Below are 15,826 nucleotides of genomic sequence, written 5' to 3' on the forward strand. Positions count from 1 at the left end.
TAAGTATAGCACTTTCCTGAGGGCTGTGAATTGTTTCAGCAAATTATTGAATCCGGGGGGTGGTCATGGAAATGCCGGAATTCGTAGTCAGCCAGGCAGAAGTGTGGGTGGCTGGTGACCCCACTTGCTGCTGACACCTGAAGTGGGAGACAGTCTTGTGGGACTGATCCCTTAACCTATGAGGTCTGTGCCAACTTGTCAGAATTTAACTGAAGTGTAGGACACCCACTTGATGTCAGAGAATTGCTGTTTGGAATATACTTGTGTTATGCCAGGACACTTTCCTTTTTTTTTTTTTTAATTTTTAAACTTATTTATTTATTTATTTTTTGGCCAGGCGGCATATGGGATCTTAGTTCCCGGACCAGGGATCAAACCTGTGCCCCCTGCATTGGAAGTGCAGAGTCTTAACCACTGGACCACCAGGGAAGTCCCAGGACACTTTACTTTCTTCCTTTCCAAACTATGACTTTGTAATACTATCACTGTTCCAAAGTCAAGATTGTGAAACAAAATAACAACTCAGAGGCTCAGGGTTGGAGCCCCTTTACCATACTACACATAGCCTGATGATAAGAAAGTCCTTAATGGGGTAAACACATAGATTTCTTGGATAGAACCACCCTGACCAAAGGTTTCATGTCTCATGAATCAATCCAGAATCTGCCCCTAACCCAAACCTGTGACTCTACAGAGGTTCCAGATCTTAGACTGAGTAACCTCAGCCAACCTGAGATGCATAAATGACTTTGCCTTTCATTCAGATAGGGGAGAGCGGGGAATGGTGAAATAAACACAACCCCTGTAATGTTAACACACACTTTGAATTAGAAATTAATCTCTCCTCCACTAGGTTGTAAACTCCAGATCAGTATCTGCTTTCCCTACCATTGTGTCCCTGGCAGTTAGCACAGGGAGTTCCAGCCTCAAAATAGGATCTGCTTGATAAATATTTGTTGGTTGAATGACTATTGACTCAAATTTATTATTTAAAAAAGAAAGTATATCTCATTCCTTGCTGGTAGGAATGCAAAATGGTATAACCACTTTGGAAGACAGTTTGGCAATTTCTTTTTTATTTATTTATTTATTTATTTGGCTGTGCCGGGTGTTAGTCACGGCACACAGGATCTTCGTTGCCACGTGTGGGATCTTTTAGTTGCGACATGCGAACTCTTAGTTGCAGCATGTGGGATCTAGTTCCCTGACCAGGAATTGAACCTGGGCCCCCTGCATTGGGAGCGAGGAGTCTTAGCCACTGGACCACCAGGGAATTCCCAGTTTGGCAATTTCTTACAAAGCTAAACATAGTCTTGCTGTTGGATCCAGCAATCAGACTTCCAGGTATTTACCCAAATGAGCTGAAAATGCATGTCCACACAAAAACCTACACATGAATATTTACAGCAGTTTTATTCATAATTGCCAAATACTGGAAGCAACCAAATGTCCTTCAAAAGGTGAATGGATAGACACACAGTGGCATATCCATACAACGAATAGTATCCGGCAGTAAAAAGAAATGAGCTATCGGGGACTTCCCTGGTGGTGGAGTGGTTAAGACTCCGTACTCCCAATGCAGGGGGTGCGGATTCAATCCCTCCTCAGGGAACTAGATCCCACATGCATGTTGCAACTAAGAGTTCGCATGCCACAGCTAAGGAGCCGGCGAGCCGCAACTAAGACCTGGCACAACCAAATAAATGAATAAACATAAATAAATTTTTAAAAATTATATCTTCAACCTACTATAAAAAAAAAAAGAAAAAGAAAAAGAAATGAGCTATCAAGCCATTAGAAGATGTGGAGGTGATCTTGGAGTGACAGCAGTGAGGTCTTAGTTCCCTGCCCAGGAATTGAACCTGGGTAGCCCAGATGAAAACCAGGAGTCCTAGCCGCTAGAGCACCAGGGGCTAGAGGCTAGAAGCAAAGTGGCCCTGGCTCTTTCCCCCATTTTTAAAATTTATTTATTTATTTATGGCTGTGTTGGGTCTTTGTTTCTGTGCAAGGGCTTTCTCTAGTTGTGGCAAGCGGGGGCCACTCTTCATCGCAGTGCGCGGGCCTCTCACTATCGTGGCCTCCCTTGTTGCGGAGCACAGGCTCCAGACGCGCAGGCTCAGTAATTGTGGCTCACGGGCCCAGCTGCTCTGCGGCATGTGGGATCTTCCCAGACCAGGGCTCGAACCCATGTCCCCTGCATTAGCAGGCAGATTCTCAACCACTGCGCCACCGGGGAAGCCCTCTTTCCCCCATTTGAGAGCAAGAATGTTTCAAGGAGGCAAAAACTGTAAAAAACAGGTACAAACTTTATTATTAGAGACACAGCAGTATGGGAGAGCACACAGAGAAACAGTTTATTTATTTAAGTCGAAGCTAGGCAGAAATACACACCCAGAGAGAAAGGGTGTAGGCATCCTTTATAATGAGGAGGGGAGTAAAGAGGTGATTTAAATCACTTATATAGGACAGTTCTTCCTGGTCTTTGTTTACCTTTGGCCAATTATCTCGTTTCTTTTTTCACACATGACTGGTCCTAGGACCCTCCCCAAGCTGTGTGTGCAATTTTTTGCTAAGATGGATTCCACCGCAGAGGCCTGTGGGTATATGTCCACACTTATTATGGGGTGGTGCCCCCTCCCTTTTTGACCCCCAAGGAGCCTTCCTGCACATGTCCAGACAGGGAAGTTTTCCTTGACCTCAGGAGTGGTCATCTTATCTCTTTACTTCAGCAGAGCTCAGCTTCTGCCACTAGCTCTGTCCTTGGAGCGTCTGGGTGAGAACAGAGCTTCAGTGTTACTCCACTTGACAAACCCCAGCTGTCCAGCCCAGGGGCCCATCTATCTCCTACTATAGAGGAACTTTAAATGCATGTTGCTTAGTGAAAGAAGGGAGTCTGAAAAGGCTACATACTGTCTGATTCCAACTATATGACATTCTGGAAAAGGCAAAACTTTAGGGACAGTAAAAAAGATCAGAGTCCCTGTGGTTACCAGGGGCTCGAGGGGTGGGGGAGGTAGGTGGAGCACAGAGGATTTTTAGGGCAGTGAATCAATTTTGTATGATACTGTAATGGTAGATATATGACATTATGCATTTGTCAAAACTCTTAGAATGTACAACACAAAGAGTGAACCCTAATGTAAACTATGAACAATGCATCAATATTGGTTCATCAACTATAACAAATGTACACATTAACACATGTTAACAACAGAAACTGAGTGGGGTTATGTGGGAACTCTGTACTATCTGTTCAATTTTCGGTAAACCTAAATCTGCTCTAAAAAAGTAAAGTCTGATAATTAAAAGGGAGAGTAGATGAGCGAATCTATAAAATAATTGGATTAAATTATTGCCAGCTCTGAATCACACTCCAGCTCTGTGCCTCAGGGTCCCCATGTGTAAAACCAAGCTGAGGTTTGAGTTTCGCGCCCGACGGGAGGAGAGGGTAGCTCTCCTATCGTGCAAGGGTTCAGGAGACAACCCGATACCGTGCGCATTTGGACACCCAGGCCTGCGATGAGCCCCGCCCACCCCCGGGAGCCCGCCCCCGGGAGCCAGTCCCAGGCCCACACGCTCCCGCAGCCCGGCTCATAGGCCGCGCCCTCGCACGCCATTGGCTCTCCGATTGGACGGCTCGGAGGAGGTGTTGGCGGAAGGGGTGAGTCTGATTGGCTGGGCGGGGCCGACGGTGTGCGACGAACATGGCGGAGCGCGGGAGGAAGCGGCCCTGCGGCCCGGTAGGTGGAGGGGTGTGGGATCCCGCGGCAGGGCGCGGGGTGGAGGCAAGAGAAAGAGCCGCTTGGGGGCCCGTGGCGGGGCCTGGCCGCACTTCTAGCTCCCTGCTCGTCGCTGCTCCGCGGCCCGAGTCCCCGAGGTGCCGCATGCTCATGGCCTCAAGCACCCCTGTCCGGATGAGAACCGGAGGTGGGAGCCGGGGTTCGAGTCAGAGCCGGGATTGCGTTGGGTAACTCATTGCCCGTGGCCCGGATTCAGAAGACCGGACCCGGCTCGGAATCCCGAGCCCTTTCGTGGCGTATCTCTTCTGACACCAGGGCGACAGTGGGCAGGTCCTGTCCCCCTGAACCTGTTTCCTCTTCTCTCCAGTGGGAACTCATAAAACAATTTATTGAACGCTTACTGTGTGCCAGGTGTGGTCTCAGGCACTGGGGGTACGACAGGTCCCTGCCCTCCTGATGCTCTCTCTGGGCAGCAGGAGTGTGTGTGTTGGGGTGAGGGTTCCCTCGTTTCCTCACCACCCCCATTTAAAGAGAGGGGACAGCTGTGGAGCAGCAAGTGGGACCTCCTCTCAGGTGTGACCATTCAGCCTCACTCCTATATCTCCTCCCACTCCTACTCCAGGGTGAACATGGCCAGAGGGTGGAGTGGCGAAAATGGAAGCAACAGAGTAAGTAAGGGACCGGGGCGGTGGGCTCAGATGGGGAGCTGAGCGTCTGTGCTCACCTCTCCCCGAGGCCACTCCATCAGTGCACAGCTGAATCTTGGGGAAAAGCCACCAGATTTGTCCCCTCTAGGTCCCATGGTACCCAAAATGGAGAAGAAGGGGCCAGAAGCCCTGGGAGACTCCTTTGGCTGCTCTCTCAGCAACATTGGAGAGCCCAGGCTGACCCTACTGAGAGGACATCACCTCCTGGACTTCTCCAAGTCCTCCTCACCTCCAAGTCCCTCTTCCCTCCACCAATCGGGATGTCCTCTTATCCAGAAAAAGAGGAGAGGGCTTCCCTGGTGGCGCAGTGGTTGGGAATCTGCCTGCCAATGCAGGGGACACGGGTTCGGGCCCTGGTCTGGGAGGATCCCACATGCCGCGGAGCAACTAAGCCCGTGAGCCCCAACTGCTGAGCCTGCGCGTCTGGAGCCTGTGCTCCGCAACGGGAGAGGCCGCAGCAGTGAGAGGCCCGCGCACCGCGATGGGGAGTGGTCCCCGCTCGCCACAGCTGGAGGGGGCCCTCGCACAGAAACGAAGACCCAACACAGCCATAAATAAATAAATAAATAAATAAATAAATTTATTTCTAGAAAAAGAGGAGAAAAAGAAGTGGAAGGATCTCAAGATGATGAAAAAACTGGAGCGGCAGCAAGTGCAGGAGGAACAGGCAAAGCGACAGCAGGAGGAGGAGGCAGCTGCCCAGAGGGAGGATCGGGGTGAGCAAGCTGGGTCCTGCACAGGGCAGAGAACGTTATAGCTGGAAGGGCCCTTAGGGGCCAGTGGGTCCAGACATCTTGTCCTGATGGAGAAAATGAGGCTCAGAGAATGGGAGGGACCCAGAAGACTGAGTCCTAACTTCCTACTTAGGTAGATTTCGATTCTGTGGAGGGTACACATCATACATCATCACTTTATGCCTCTAGAACCTCATCATTGTAATGATAGTTAATTTTTTACTTGTTTATTGATCACTTTGTGTACTTTAATTTCACTTTTCATTTAATTATTTTGATTTCATAATAAGAATGTCTCTTTTTTCTCATTAAATAATACATGCTCAAAACAAAACTCCCCAAACAGTACAGAAAACGATAAAGAAAGGAAAAATCCCAGCAAACATTGCAGTTAACGTTTCTCCAGCTATGTTAACACCCACTTATATACAGGTAGAGAGGTATATAGATACAGTTTTACAAAAGTGAGACTGCTTTATCCACGCACTTCTGGAGCTGTTTTTTCTCATCCCACATTGTGTCCTGGATGTCCTTCCGTGTTCGTACATCTGGATCTACCCTAACAAGTTGTATCTTTCCTCCTCGGCCAGACCCAAAGGTCTGGAGGGTCAGGGGGCCATATTGTACCCTGTAAGCCCAGTGGTTACCAGTGATGATGGTGACAGTGGGGACAGAAACTGAGCATGTCAGCTGTCTCAGACACCGGGAAAGCCCTTTATCTCCTGTGGCTCCCTTGGGACAACTCTGGGAGGGAAAGTGTGGTGGTCCCTCTGAAGCCAGCTGTCCTGCCTTTTGTGTGACCTTGGGTCACATATTTGACCTCTGTGGGCTGAAGGTTCCCCACCTCTCAATCGGGATCATTGTAGTACCTACTTCCTAGGGTTATTGGTTAAATGTGCACCTATAAAAGGCACTAAGAATAAATATTAACTCATTATCATCCCTATTTGACGCCTGGAGAACTGAGGCAGTAGGGGGCAGAGGATGTGAATATAGGTCAGTTCTTCTAACCGCTCCCTTGCCTTGCCCAGTGGTATGCCCTTCTTATGGGAGTCCTGGAGACCTCTGAGTCCATTTTCTTCCTGGGGATTGAGGCCCAGAGAGGGGAGTTGGATCTATGCTGCTTAGCTCAAAATTCCTCACAGTAGGAAAATTCTCTAACTCTGGACCCTGGGATTAGAGCAAGGGAGGGGAGGGATGGCCCTGGCCTCTCTGGCTGACCATGAACACCCCTGTCCTGCCCAGGGCGGCACTACACCCTGAGCGTGGCCCTTCCGGGCTCCATCCTGGACAACGCCCAGTCGCCCGAGCTTCGCACCTACCTGGCCGGCCAGATTGCTAGAGCCTGCACCATCTTCTGCGTGGATGAGATTGTGGTGTTTGATGAAGAGGGCCAAGATGCCAAGTGAGGGGCCATCCAGCGGGTCCCGGGGCTTAGGGAGAAGGGAGGGGCTGCCAGGATTGGCTGGGCTTCCCTTTTTTCCCTGCCTACTTGCCTGGGCTGAGAATCCTGTCTGAATGCCCACATTGTAACCCTGGCGGGTCGAGTTGCAAAGCAGGGGCGCTGCAGAGGTCATACTGGGGGGAGGAGCTCTTGAAGGAAACCCGGTGGGCTTGAGCCCTATCTTTCTCTCTCCAGGACGGTGGAGGGGGAATTCAGGGGAGTCGGCAAGAAGGGGCAGGCGTGCGTGCAGCTGGCCCGGATCCTGCAGTACCTGGAGTGTCCACAGTAAGGGCGTGAAGGACAGACTTGCCAGAGCATGTGGGAGGGGTGGGCACGGTGCAGGTCGGATGGGAGGTGGCCTCCCTGAGATCTGCGTCCTTTCCTAGGTACCTAAGAAAAGCATTCTTCCCCAAGCATCAGGATCTACAGTTTGCAGGTAAGGCTGGGAGGGCCTGACCCCCATTTCCCTTGGATCATCCCCCAGACCCTGAGAAATCATGATACAGTTGGGAAGGCAAGACCAGGCAGGGCAAGGCCTGTGGCTGGTGGTAAGCAGCAGATCTGTGGCAGAGCTGGAACCTGAACCAGGGTTCCCAGCCTTACCTTCCACGCCTCCGTGTGCCTCTGCACCTCCCAGAATCTTCCTGGCCCTCCCCAACCACAGGGCTCCTGAACCCCTTGGACAGCCCTCACCACATGCGTCAGGATGAGGAATCTGAGTTCCGAGAGGGCATCGTGGTGGACCGGCCCACCCGGCCGGGCCAGGGCTCCTTTGTCAACTGTGGCATGAAGAAGGTAGGAATTGGAGGGTGGGTCGAGACACGTTTCCCAGACACACCCTGGCTACGGAGGGCACATGGGTGGGGAGCCCTGGCCCCAGGCATCTCTGCCTGCCAGTCCCCCATTGATGCAGATTTGGGCCAGAGAAGTGCCTAAAATGGGGCTCAACAGATAAAGCCAGGAGCAAAATTTACTGTTTTAGAAAAATCAAATCAACAGAAGATAGTCCTTATACGAAAAACAAACCAAAACAAAACCCGGGAAAATCAAGTTCACAATGCCTCTGGGGCTGCTCCAGGGCGCTGCCAAGCCAGGGATCGGAGCATTCATTTGCTGCCTGTTAATCCTAAATCTCCTAGAGAAGGAGGCAGAAACATTTAAACGGATGAGGATCACAGATCTGAGATAACTGGCTAAAAACAGACCAGGATGACCCAGACCCAGATGAAGAGAGAAATGAATGTGCAACCCTCAAAAGAGAAAGTGTCCCATCCTGAATTCAAAACTGGGACAAGGGAATTCCCTCGCAGTCCAGTGATTAGGACTCCGCGCTTTCACTGCCGAGGGTGTGGGTTCAATCCCTGGTCAGGGAACTGAGATTCCACAAGCCATGCAGCACAGGGGAAAAAAAAAAAACTAAAATTGGGACAAAACACAAACATCAAGTGTCCTTCCTCACAGGCTCCAATGTAGTCAGCATTTACTTCATGCCAGGCCCTGTGCAGTGTAACAATAGCTATTGTTTATGGAACATCTTCTGTTTGACAGATTAGGACACTAAGGCTCAGAGGGGTTAAGTGACCACTCAAACTGCTATAGCTAGTAAGTGGCATAGCCACCAAAATGTAGGAAACTGGGATTTCATCTACTCATGAAATACTTCCTACTCTGTGCCAGGCCTGGACCAGTGTCTTTTTTTTTTTTATAAATTTATTTATTGATTTATTTAATTTATTTTTGGCTGCGTTGGGTCTTCGTTGCTGTGCATGGGCTTTCTCTAGTTGCGGTGAGCAGGGCCTACTCTTCGTTGTGGTGCACGGGCTTCTCATTGTGGTGGCTTCTCTTTTTGTGGAGCACGGGCTCTAGGCACACAGGCTTCAGTAGTTGTGGTGCACGGGCTTCAGTAGTTGTGGCTCGCGGGCTCAGTAGTTGTGGCACACGGGCTTAATTGCTCTGCGGCATGTGGGATCTTCCCAGACCAGGGATTGAACCCGTGTCCCCTGCATTGGCAGGCGGATTCTTAACCACTGCGCCACCAGGGAAGTCCATGGACCAGTGCCTTGCAGTAGTCATTTTGCAAGAATGGTCTCTTGGACTTCCCTGGTGGCGCACTGGTTAAGAATCTGCCTGCCAATGCAGGGGACACGGGTTCGAGCCCTGCTCCAGGAAGATCCTACATGTCGCGGAGCAACTAAGCCTGTGCGCCACAACTGCTGAGCCTGAGCTCTAGACGCCCAAGAGCCACAGCTACTGAGCCTGAGTGCCACAACTACTGAAGCCCGTGCGCCTAGAGCCTGTGCTCTGCAACAAAAGAAGCCACTGCAATGAGAAGCCCGCGCACCTCAATGAAGAGTAGCCCCTGCTCGCTGCAATTAGAGAAAGCCCGTGCGCAGCAATGAAGACCCAAGGCAGCCAAAATTAATTAATTAATTAATAATTTTTTAAAAAGAATGGTCTCTGTGAGCAGGTCTGGCCCAGGTGCCGGGGAGCAGGGCTCGAAGGGTGACCTGGACCCCTGAGGTGCCCCCATGCCTGGGAGAGCAGTGACCCCCGCTCTCCTGTGGGGAACAGCACCAGTTTCTTCTGGCTTCTTCCCAGGAGGTGAAGATCGACAAGCACTTGGAGCCTGGACTCCGGGTGACAGTGCGGCTGAACCAGCAGCAGCTCCCAGGTACCCTAAAGCGTCCCCAGCCTGGCCAGCCTGCGGGCTCGGAGCCACCTCCTTCCACTTCCTTGTCCCCTCGCCCCGTCTTCACAGCCTGTCTGCTTCCCCTCCAGAAAGCAAGACCTACCGTGGAAAAGTCGTGTCGTCACAGGACCCTCGCACCAAAGCTGGTCTCTACTGGGGCTACACGGTCCGCCTGGCCTCCTGCCTTAGTAAGGACAGAGCTTCCTCCTGTGAATATCCATCCTCTCTCTCTGGGAGGCCACAGAGAGCCTTGCTTGACCCAAAAGTCAGACCGGGGTCCTAACCCTACTCACTTGCCGTGCGACTTGGGCAAGTGCCTTTCCTTCTCTGGGCCTTGGTCTCCTTGAATGCACTGCCTGGAATGCTTTTAAGGACTTCTGAGGAAAAGCATCTTTAATGATGTCTGCCATGGGGTCCGGAATGGGGGCAAAAGGGCCAGATAAGTCAGAGGTCCACTACTTGCTTTTGGAGCTCCTTGCTGCCCACCCTCTGCTTTGTCTCCCCAAGCCGGTACACGCACGGTCTCTGCCTGTTCCATTGCTGACTTCCCAGCAAGAGTGAGGGGCCTGGCTGTGGATCTCTTACCTAAACCACGCCCCCCAACACGCACGCGCAGCCAAGTGGCAGTGGCTTGTGGGGAACAGAGCCCCCAGTGAGCTGGCCTCCCCCCCAGGTGCTGTGTTTGCTGAGGCCCCCTTCCAGGACGGCTATGACCTGACCATTGGGACATCAGAGCGAGGCTCAGACGTGGCCTCCGCCCAGCTTCCCAACTTCAGGTGGGTCCAGCCAGGGGAGGAGGAATGGAGCAGGGGACAGGACTGGTGGGGGCAGAGCTGTACGGACCGGGCCCCTGCGCGTATGGGGGGGCTGCACTCAGTGGGCCTTGATGGGCAGTCAGTGACCCCCCTCCTGTGGGCACCAGGCACGCTCTCGTGGTGTTTGGGGGCCTCCAAGGGCTGGAAGCTGGAGTGGATGCTGACCCCAACCTGGAGGTGGCTGAGCCCAGTGTCCTCTTCGATCGGTACGTCAACACCTGCCCCAACCAGGGCAGCCGCACCATCCGCACCGAGGTGAGCCCGCCCTCCTCCCCGACCTCCAGGCCCAGCCTGCTTTGGACGGAGCCTTGGGGTCCATCCAAAGGGGGGCGTTGCAACCCTCTCCCCATCCCCCACCCCGCCCAGGGCTGCCCTGAGCCAGCCTCCTCTAGGCCTCCTCGCCCCCTTTGGCCTCTCACCACAGCAGAACTGCAGCAGGGACAGGTTAAGAGTGAGCTGGGAGTTGGGAATCCTGGGTGCTGGTGCCCATCCAGCTGCTCCCAGGCTGGCTGACCCAGGAGACCCCACCCATCCCTGCTCTAGGCCTGTTCCCTTAGCTATACGCTCCGTGTTCCACTTCCCCGTGTCTGACCCTGGTGGGCAGGGCAGCCCTCCTCTCTGGCACCTCTGTCCCACGGGGGACAGGATGCGACCAGCTCTGAGAGCTTTCCACCTGGGCAGCCACTTCTGAGGGCAGCACAGAACGCTGTACCTGTGGGCACTTCCTGGGGGAAGGTGCCACTGCTTCCACTGGTCTCAAAGGGTGGTGACCAAACAGGTGGACAGCCTCAGTCTACCTGTCCCTGAGAGCCCTGCCAGGGCCAGGTGTCACACGCTTGCCAGCCACAGCCTCCCAGCAGGAATCCCTGCTCCCACCCTTCTGACACCTGCACAGAGGGCCCTGCTGCCCGTCACCTCCCCCTCCCCCACCCTGGGAAGCAGCTATTACGATCACCCCCATTTTACAGAGGAGGATACTGAGAAGCAGAGAGGTGAGGCCCTTTCCTGGCCAGTGACAGATCTGCAGGATGAAGCTGGGCCTGTGCTTCACACCCCCCTACCCCAGGCCCTGCTGAGGGCAGCATACTCCAAGGGGCTGGGTCCTGGGCAGTGGGGGCACCCACTAGCCTCCCAGGCCCCAGCCTGTTGCTGCGCTTCTCTTCCAGGAAGCCATCCTGATCTCCCTGGCTGCCCTGCAGCCTGGCCTCACCCAAGCGGGTGCCCGGCCCAGCTGAAGGTTCTGTCGGGCCCAAGATGGCACAGAAGCAGTGGTGAAGCCAGAGGTTTCCATGGGTCACCTGGGACAGACACACCTAAGACTTGTCTCCAAAAATAAACACCTTTAATTCGACCCAGTCCCCGCGACCCCACAGTCTGGCTGGGGCTGCCTTTACTTGCTGCCCGCAGTGATGGCCTTAAGGCTGCCTGTCCGTGCCAGGATATTTGGCACAAAGAGCAGCCCCGAGGCCCGCTCAACGCTCTCGATGGGCACCATGAAGCGCTCCAGCGGGACTGTCTCATCCACAGGCGCGTTGGGCATCACATAGGAGCGGAGTTCGATCTGCCCGCCTGCTGCCTCCAGGATCAGCACTTTGAAGAAGTGGGTGGGCACCGCCACGTGGTTCTTGCCAATTACCTGGTACTTCACATAGGACTTCCCATCAGCCTCCGTCCTGTGGGCAGACCCAGGCACACATGGCCCTTTAGGGCTCCTGGGGGCTTGGTCAGACCCAAGGCCACCGCCTCCAGGAAGCCTTCCTTGACCCGACCTCCAGCTTGTGTCAACCTGCAGGACCACCCCTCAGCGTGAGCTTCTTTGCCCTGCTTGGCTCCCCTAGGAGGCTGGGAGCTCCCTGCAGGGTAGAGACTCACTCTTCCCCTGTTTTCTCCATGTCCAACACTGGGTCAGGCAGAGTGGGTGGTGGCAATAAACGCTGCAGAAAGGATCAGGCCTTCATTCACATTCATCTGTGTGGACCCTTGATTATTGTCTGTCTCTCCCTGTGGAGGGTGGGCACCAAATGGGCAGGGCTGTGGCAGCAGAATTCCCAGCACCAGCACAGGGCCTAGGGCAGAGCAGGTGCCCAGAGCACTGGATGGGTGACTTCAGGCTAAGCCTCCACGGCGTCCGCTCCATTTCAGCAGGCCAGAGGAGGCACTTGCTAATTAAAGTACATCAGTGTCCCAGCCACCGCCTCAGCAGGCCCGTGCTGAGCCCTTACTACGGTGACATCCACCATCCTGCTTTGTCCCTTAAACAACCATGTGGTAGCTAATGGGTATTATCCCCATTTTACAGGAGAGGATGTTGAGTTCATTTGCCCACGGCACCCAGAAACGAGGTGACAGGGCCTGGATTCCATCCCAGGCAGAGCCAGCTGTTTGGCCACGACCTCTAGCCTCACTCATCCCAGTCCTCAACAGGCTAGAAAAATCACCAAGCAAGCTCAGAAGAGCTCAGTCCCTTCTACCTGGGAGGCCAGGCTGCAGAGGGACAAGAGTAAAGGCTCAGGGTCAGGGAGATGGAGTTCAAACCTGGCTCCAGGGGAAGCATAGGGGAAGGCTGCTCCAAGCAGGGGAGACCGAAGACGAGAGCCTAGTGCAAGGGTTTCTACCCGCGCAGAACACAGAGTCAGGTGGATGTGAAAAGAGATGACACAGGAGAGAGGAACAGGGCAGATTCAGGGCCTGGTGCCCACGGGCAGAGGAGATGTCTAGGTGGGTACCCCAAAGGTCTCTGTGGAGTAGAACTGGGGGGCCCGAGATGGAATGGACAGACTCGCCAAGAAACCAGATGAGTGGGGACCTGGCGGTGTTGACACAGAGCCTAGGGTGAGACTGGACGGGATGACTGGGAGGTGCCCCCCAGCTGTAGCCTTACCTGGGCAGGAAGAGAGGCCCCGTGCAGACATAGACATTTTGGTAGGTGCGGGTCAGGCTGCGGCTGTACTTTTCGAGGTTGTTCCAGGCATTCTGGTTGAGGTGGGGCACCTGGCAGGAGAAGTGGGCTTCAGTGAGGCTGGCTGGGACACTTGCAGTCAGAGGGCTGCCCCAGGCCCTGAGGGGCTGGCACTGGCATGGAGCCAGAAGGTTCCAGCGGGGGTGGGGGGTGGGAACAAGCATGCGGAGGAAACAGGTTCATGGAAGGAGAGTCACTTAGCGCACATAGTCACGAGGGTGGGGCCCAGATAAGAGCTCAAGGAGGTGCTACTTTCATCCATCTAGACTGGGAGAACTAGCATCCCAGGTCTCAAAGCTGTTTCTCAGCTCCAAAGAGCCATATGAAGGAAAGGAGCAAATCTCCCAGAGAGAAACAGGCCTGCCCCCTGCCCCCAGGGGCTCATGGGAAGACCAGCTCTCCCAACCATCTCTCCTTTCCTTTTCCTAGTCTGAACCGCATGCAGAGCTAAGCGGGGAAGGTCAGGAATCTGCTCCTGACTCCACCACTTGAGCTCTCCAGTCCTCAGCACAGCGTCTAGTCAAATGGGTAGCACAGTCAGGTCAGAGAGGCTGGGACCTCACAAGCCTCACTCAGAGCCTGACATCTGTCTCCACGTGGGTGTCAGGCCCTGGTGGGAACAGGGCTAGAGGCTAGTCCAGGCGCACAGCGACTGCTACTAACAGCCACTGCGTGCAGCTATCTTTCCTTTTACTCCTGGAAGGAAGGCAGGGTAGGACAATGGCTGAAAGCTCAGGGTCCTCTAGGCAGACTGCCTGGGTCTCCACCCACTGACACTGTGCCAGTCACTTTGTCTCTCCGAGAATCACTTCCCTCATTATAGCTGGTATTTATTGAATGCTTGCCGTGGGCCAGAAAGTGTGCTCAGTACTTTTACGTGCATGGTATCCCGAGTTCCTCAGCGCCTCTGCACGAGGTAGGTGAATAACAGTTTTATCCCCATTTTACAGACAAGGAAACTGAAGATCAGAGAGGCGCCCGGGGGCCCTCGGTTAAGATCAGAGTGCAGAGTGGGTGCTCAGCGCTCCACCGCTCCGTCCCTTCCGCCTGCGGCGCGCGGTGTGTTTAGCCAGGCCTCTGGCATTGAGCGCGCACTCGGCAGCTTTCCCATCTGCAGGGGAGCAAATCAAGGCTCAGAGGCGAGCGGTGGCCTCGCCTTCCGCCGCCGGGGCAGGGGGCGCAGGCGATACCTGGGGTGCGATGTTGCTCAGGTAGAAGGTGTCGTCCATGGCCTTCTGGCTCCAGCGGTGGTTGGCGGCGGCGGCGAGATGGCCGCGGTCGAAGCCGCTGCCCCCGTAGTCGGCGTTGGTGGCACGGTGATACGCATGCACCGAGTCGTCCTCGTGGAAGTCGCAGGAGCGGCGGTCGCCGTCGCCGCGGAGACTCTCAGGCCGCAGCTGCTCGACCACCCAGAGCGCGCCGCGGGTGCGCGGGTCGTAACACAGCATGTACGACTCGCGGCTCTTGAGCTGCGCCACCCCGGGCAGCCCGTACTTCGCCAACTCGCCGGTGCTGCCGCCCGTCGGAGCCCCGGGCACGGCGGGAAGCCCGGCCGCCGCCGCCACAGGCAGCACGGGCAGCCGGCTCAGCAGCCCCGGCGCCGCCCATGCGTCCGCCCGCCGCCGCCGCCGCCGCCGCCAGCCCTCGGCGGCTGCACCCAGCCCTGCGCCCAGCGCCAGGGTCAAGCCGGCCCGAAGCAACTGCTTGGCCATGGATTGTGGCCGGAGTGCGGATGGAGAGCGGTCTGCGGAGACGAAGGAAAGCCTCGCCCTCACGCGTGCGACCCGGGAGGCTCTGAAAGGGGCCGCACAGGCCTGCGGGGCCCACCGCGAGGATAGCGCCGAGTGGAGGCGTAAGACAGCGGAGCGCGGGTCCCTTCCACTCCCGAACGCTCCAAAGTATTAATATTATACTCAGGAGGCCAACAACAGGGGTCAGGACCGGCCCAACTGGACCTCCCGGCGCCCTTTCTTCGCCCTTGTAAGACTCGGCGCTGAGGGCGTGGCATCGCCGCCGCGGTTTATGATTGGCTGCCCCCAGAACCGGCTCCGCCCCGCCAGGTCGCCTTGGTCTCCACCGAGGGATCTTCCCGCTCTGCCAACTAAGATCCCGCAAGCCCCACAGCGGCCAAAAAAAAAGCCTTAAAAAGGTTCATACCTTCTAAATCACTTAGAGGAATGAGCTGGGGAAATAAATCAGGAATGCAAGGATTCCCCACCGTATTACTTATAATAGAGGCCGGGGAATAAGCAAAATATTCGGAAATAGGCACTGGCTCCGGACATTTTTAGCACATTATATAGAATAGTATCTAGACCATAAAAATATTTTAAAATCATACAGCAACTTGCTCACCACCTAACGTGAAGGGAGAGACAATACACAAAACTCCGTATCAAGAAAATGACAATTATATAATAGTAATTACATCAACGAAGAAAAGACCAACATGTTACCGGTGATTTTCTCCAGATTGTGGGCTGTGAACGACTTGTTGAATTTCAAAATTTTTTCAATCTAAAAAATAACTTGCTATGAAATCATAATGTAATAATACCTTCTGGCCCAGTGTACACTCTCTCCTCCCTACAACTGCAAATTGCAGTTGTTAAAGAAGAGTTGAATAGGCTCTTCCAACAATTTCCTAACCTTTTCCTTTGACCATTCTAAGAGCTTCCTGACTCCATCTTTGCTCAAACGTTTTTTCCTGCTCCGAGGTCTTGAAGGTTTCAGCCCAT

At 54.2% G+C, this 15,826-nt stretch overlaps 2 protein-coding genes across 2 annotated transcripts; one reads left to right on the forward strand and one right to left on the reverse strand.

Moving 5' to 3' along the window:
* Positions 1 to 3,641: 3,641 nt before the first annotated feature.
* Positions 3,642 to 11,480, forward strand: SPOUT1 (SPOUT domain containing methyltransferase 1). Its single transcript, XM_082468293.1, is given in 13 exon segments — positions 3,642 to 3,740; positions 4,363 to 4,408; positions 5,038 to 5,163; positions 6,427 to 6,586; positions 6,821 to 6,910; positions 7,012 to 7,061; positions 7,290 to 7,420; positions 9,224 to 9,296; positions 9,404 to 9,502; positions 9,988 to 10,090; positions 10,237 to 10,384; positions 11,296 to 11,352; positions 11,354 to 11,480. Coding segments are annotated over 13 exon segments (1,170 nt in total). The 5' UTR covers positions 3,642 to 3,704; the 3' UTR covers positions 11,405 to 11,480.
* ENDOG (endonuclease G) lies at positions 11,450 to 15,706 on the reverse strand. Its single transcript, XM_082468297.1, has 3 exons — positions 14,279 to 15,706; positions 13,011 to 13,120; positions 11,450 to 11,802 (listed from the first exon to the last, which is right to left on the reverse strand). Exons 1-3 carry the CDS (start codon positions 14,798 to 14,800, stop codon positions 11,520 to 11,522), a joined length of 915 nt encoding a protein of 304 aa, XP_082324423.1. The 5' UTR covers positions 14,801 to 15,706; the 3' UTR covers positions 11,450 to 11,519.
* Positions 15,707 to 15,826: the final 120 nt, after the last annotated feature.

Source organism: Balaenoptera physalus (genome assembly GCF_965194825.1).
Source record: "Balaenoptera physalus genome assembly, chromosome: 7".
Lineage (NCBI taxonomy): Eukaryota > Metazoa > Chordata > Mammalia > Artiodactyla > Balaenopteridae > Balaenoptera > Balaenoptera physalus.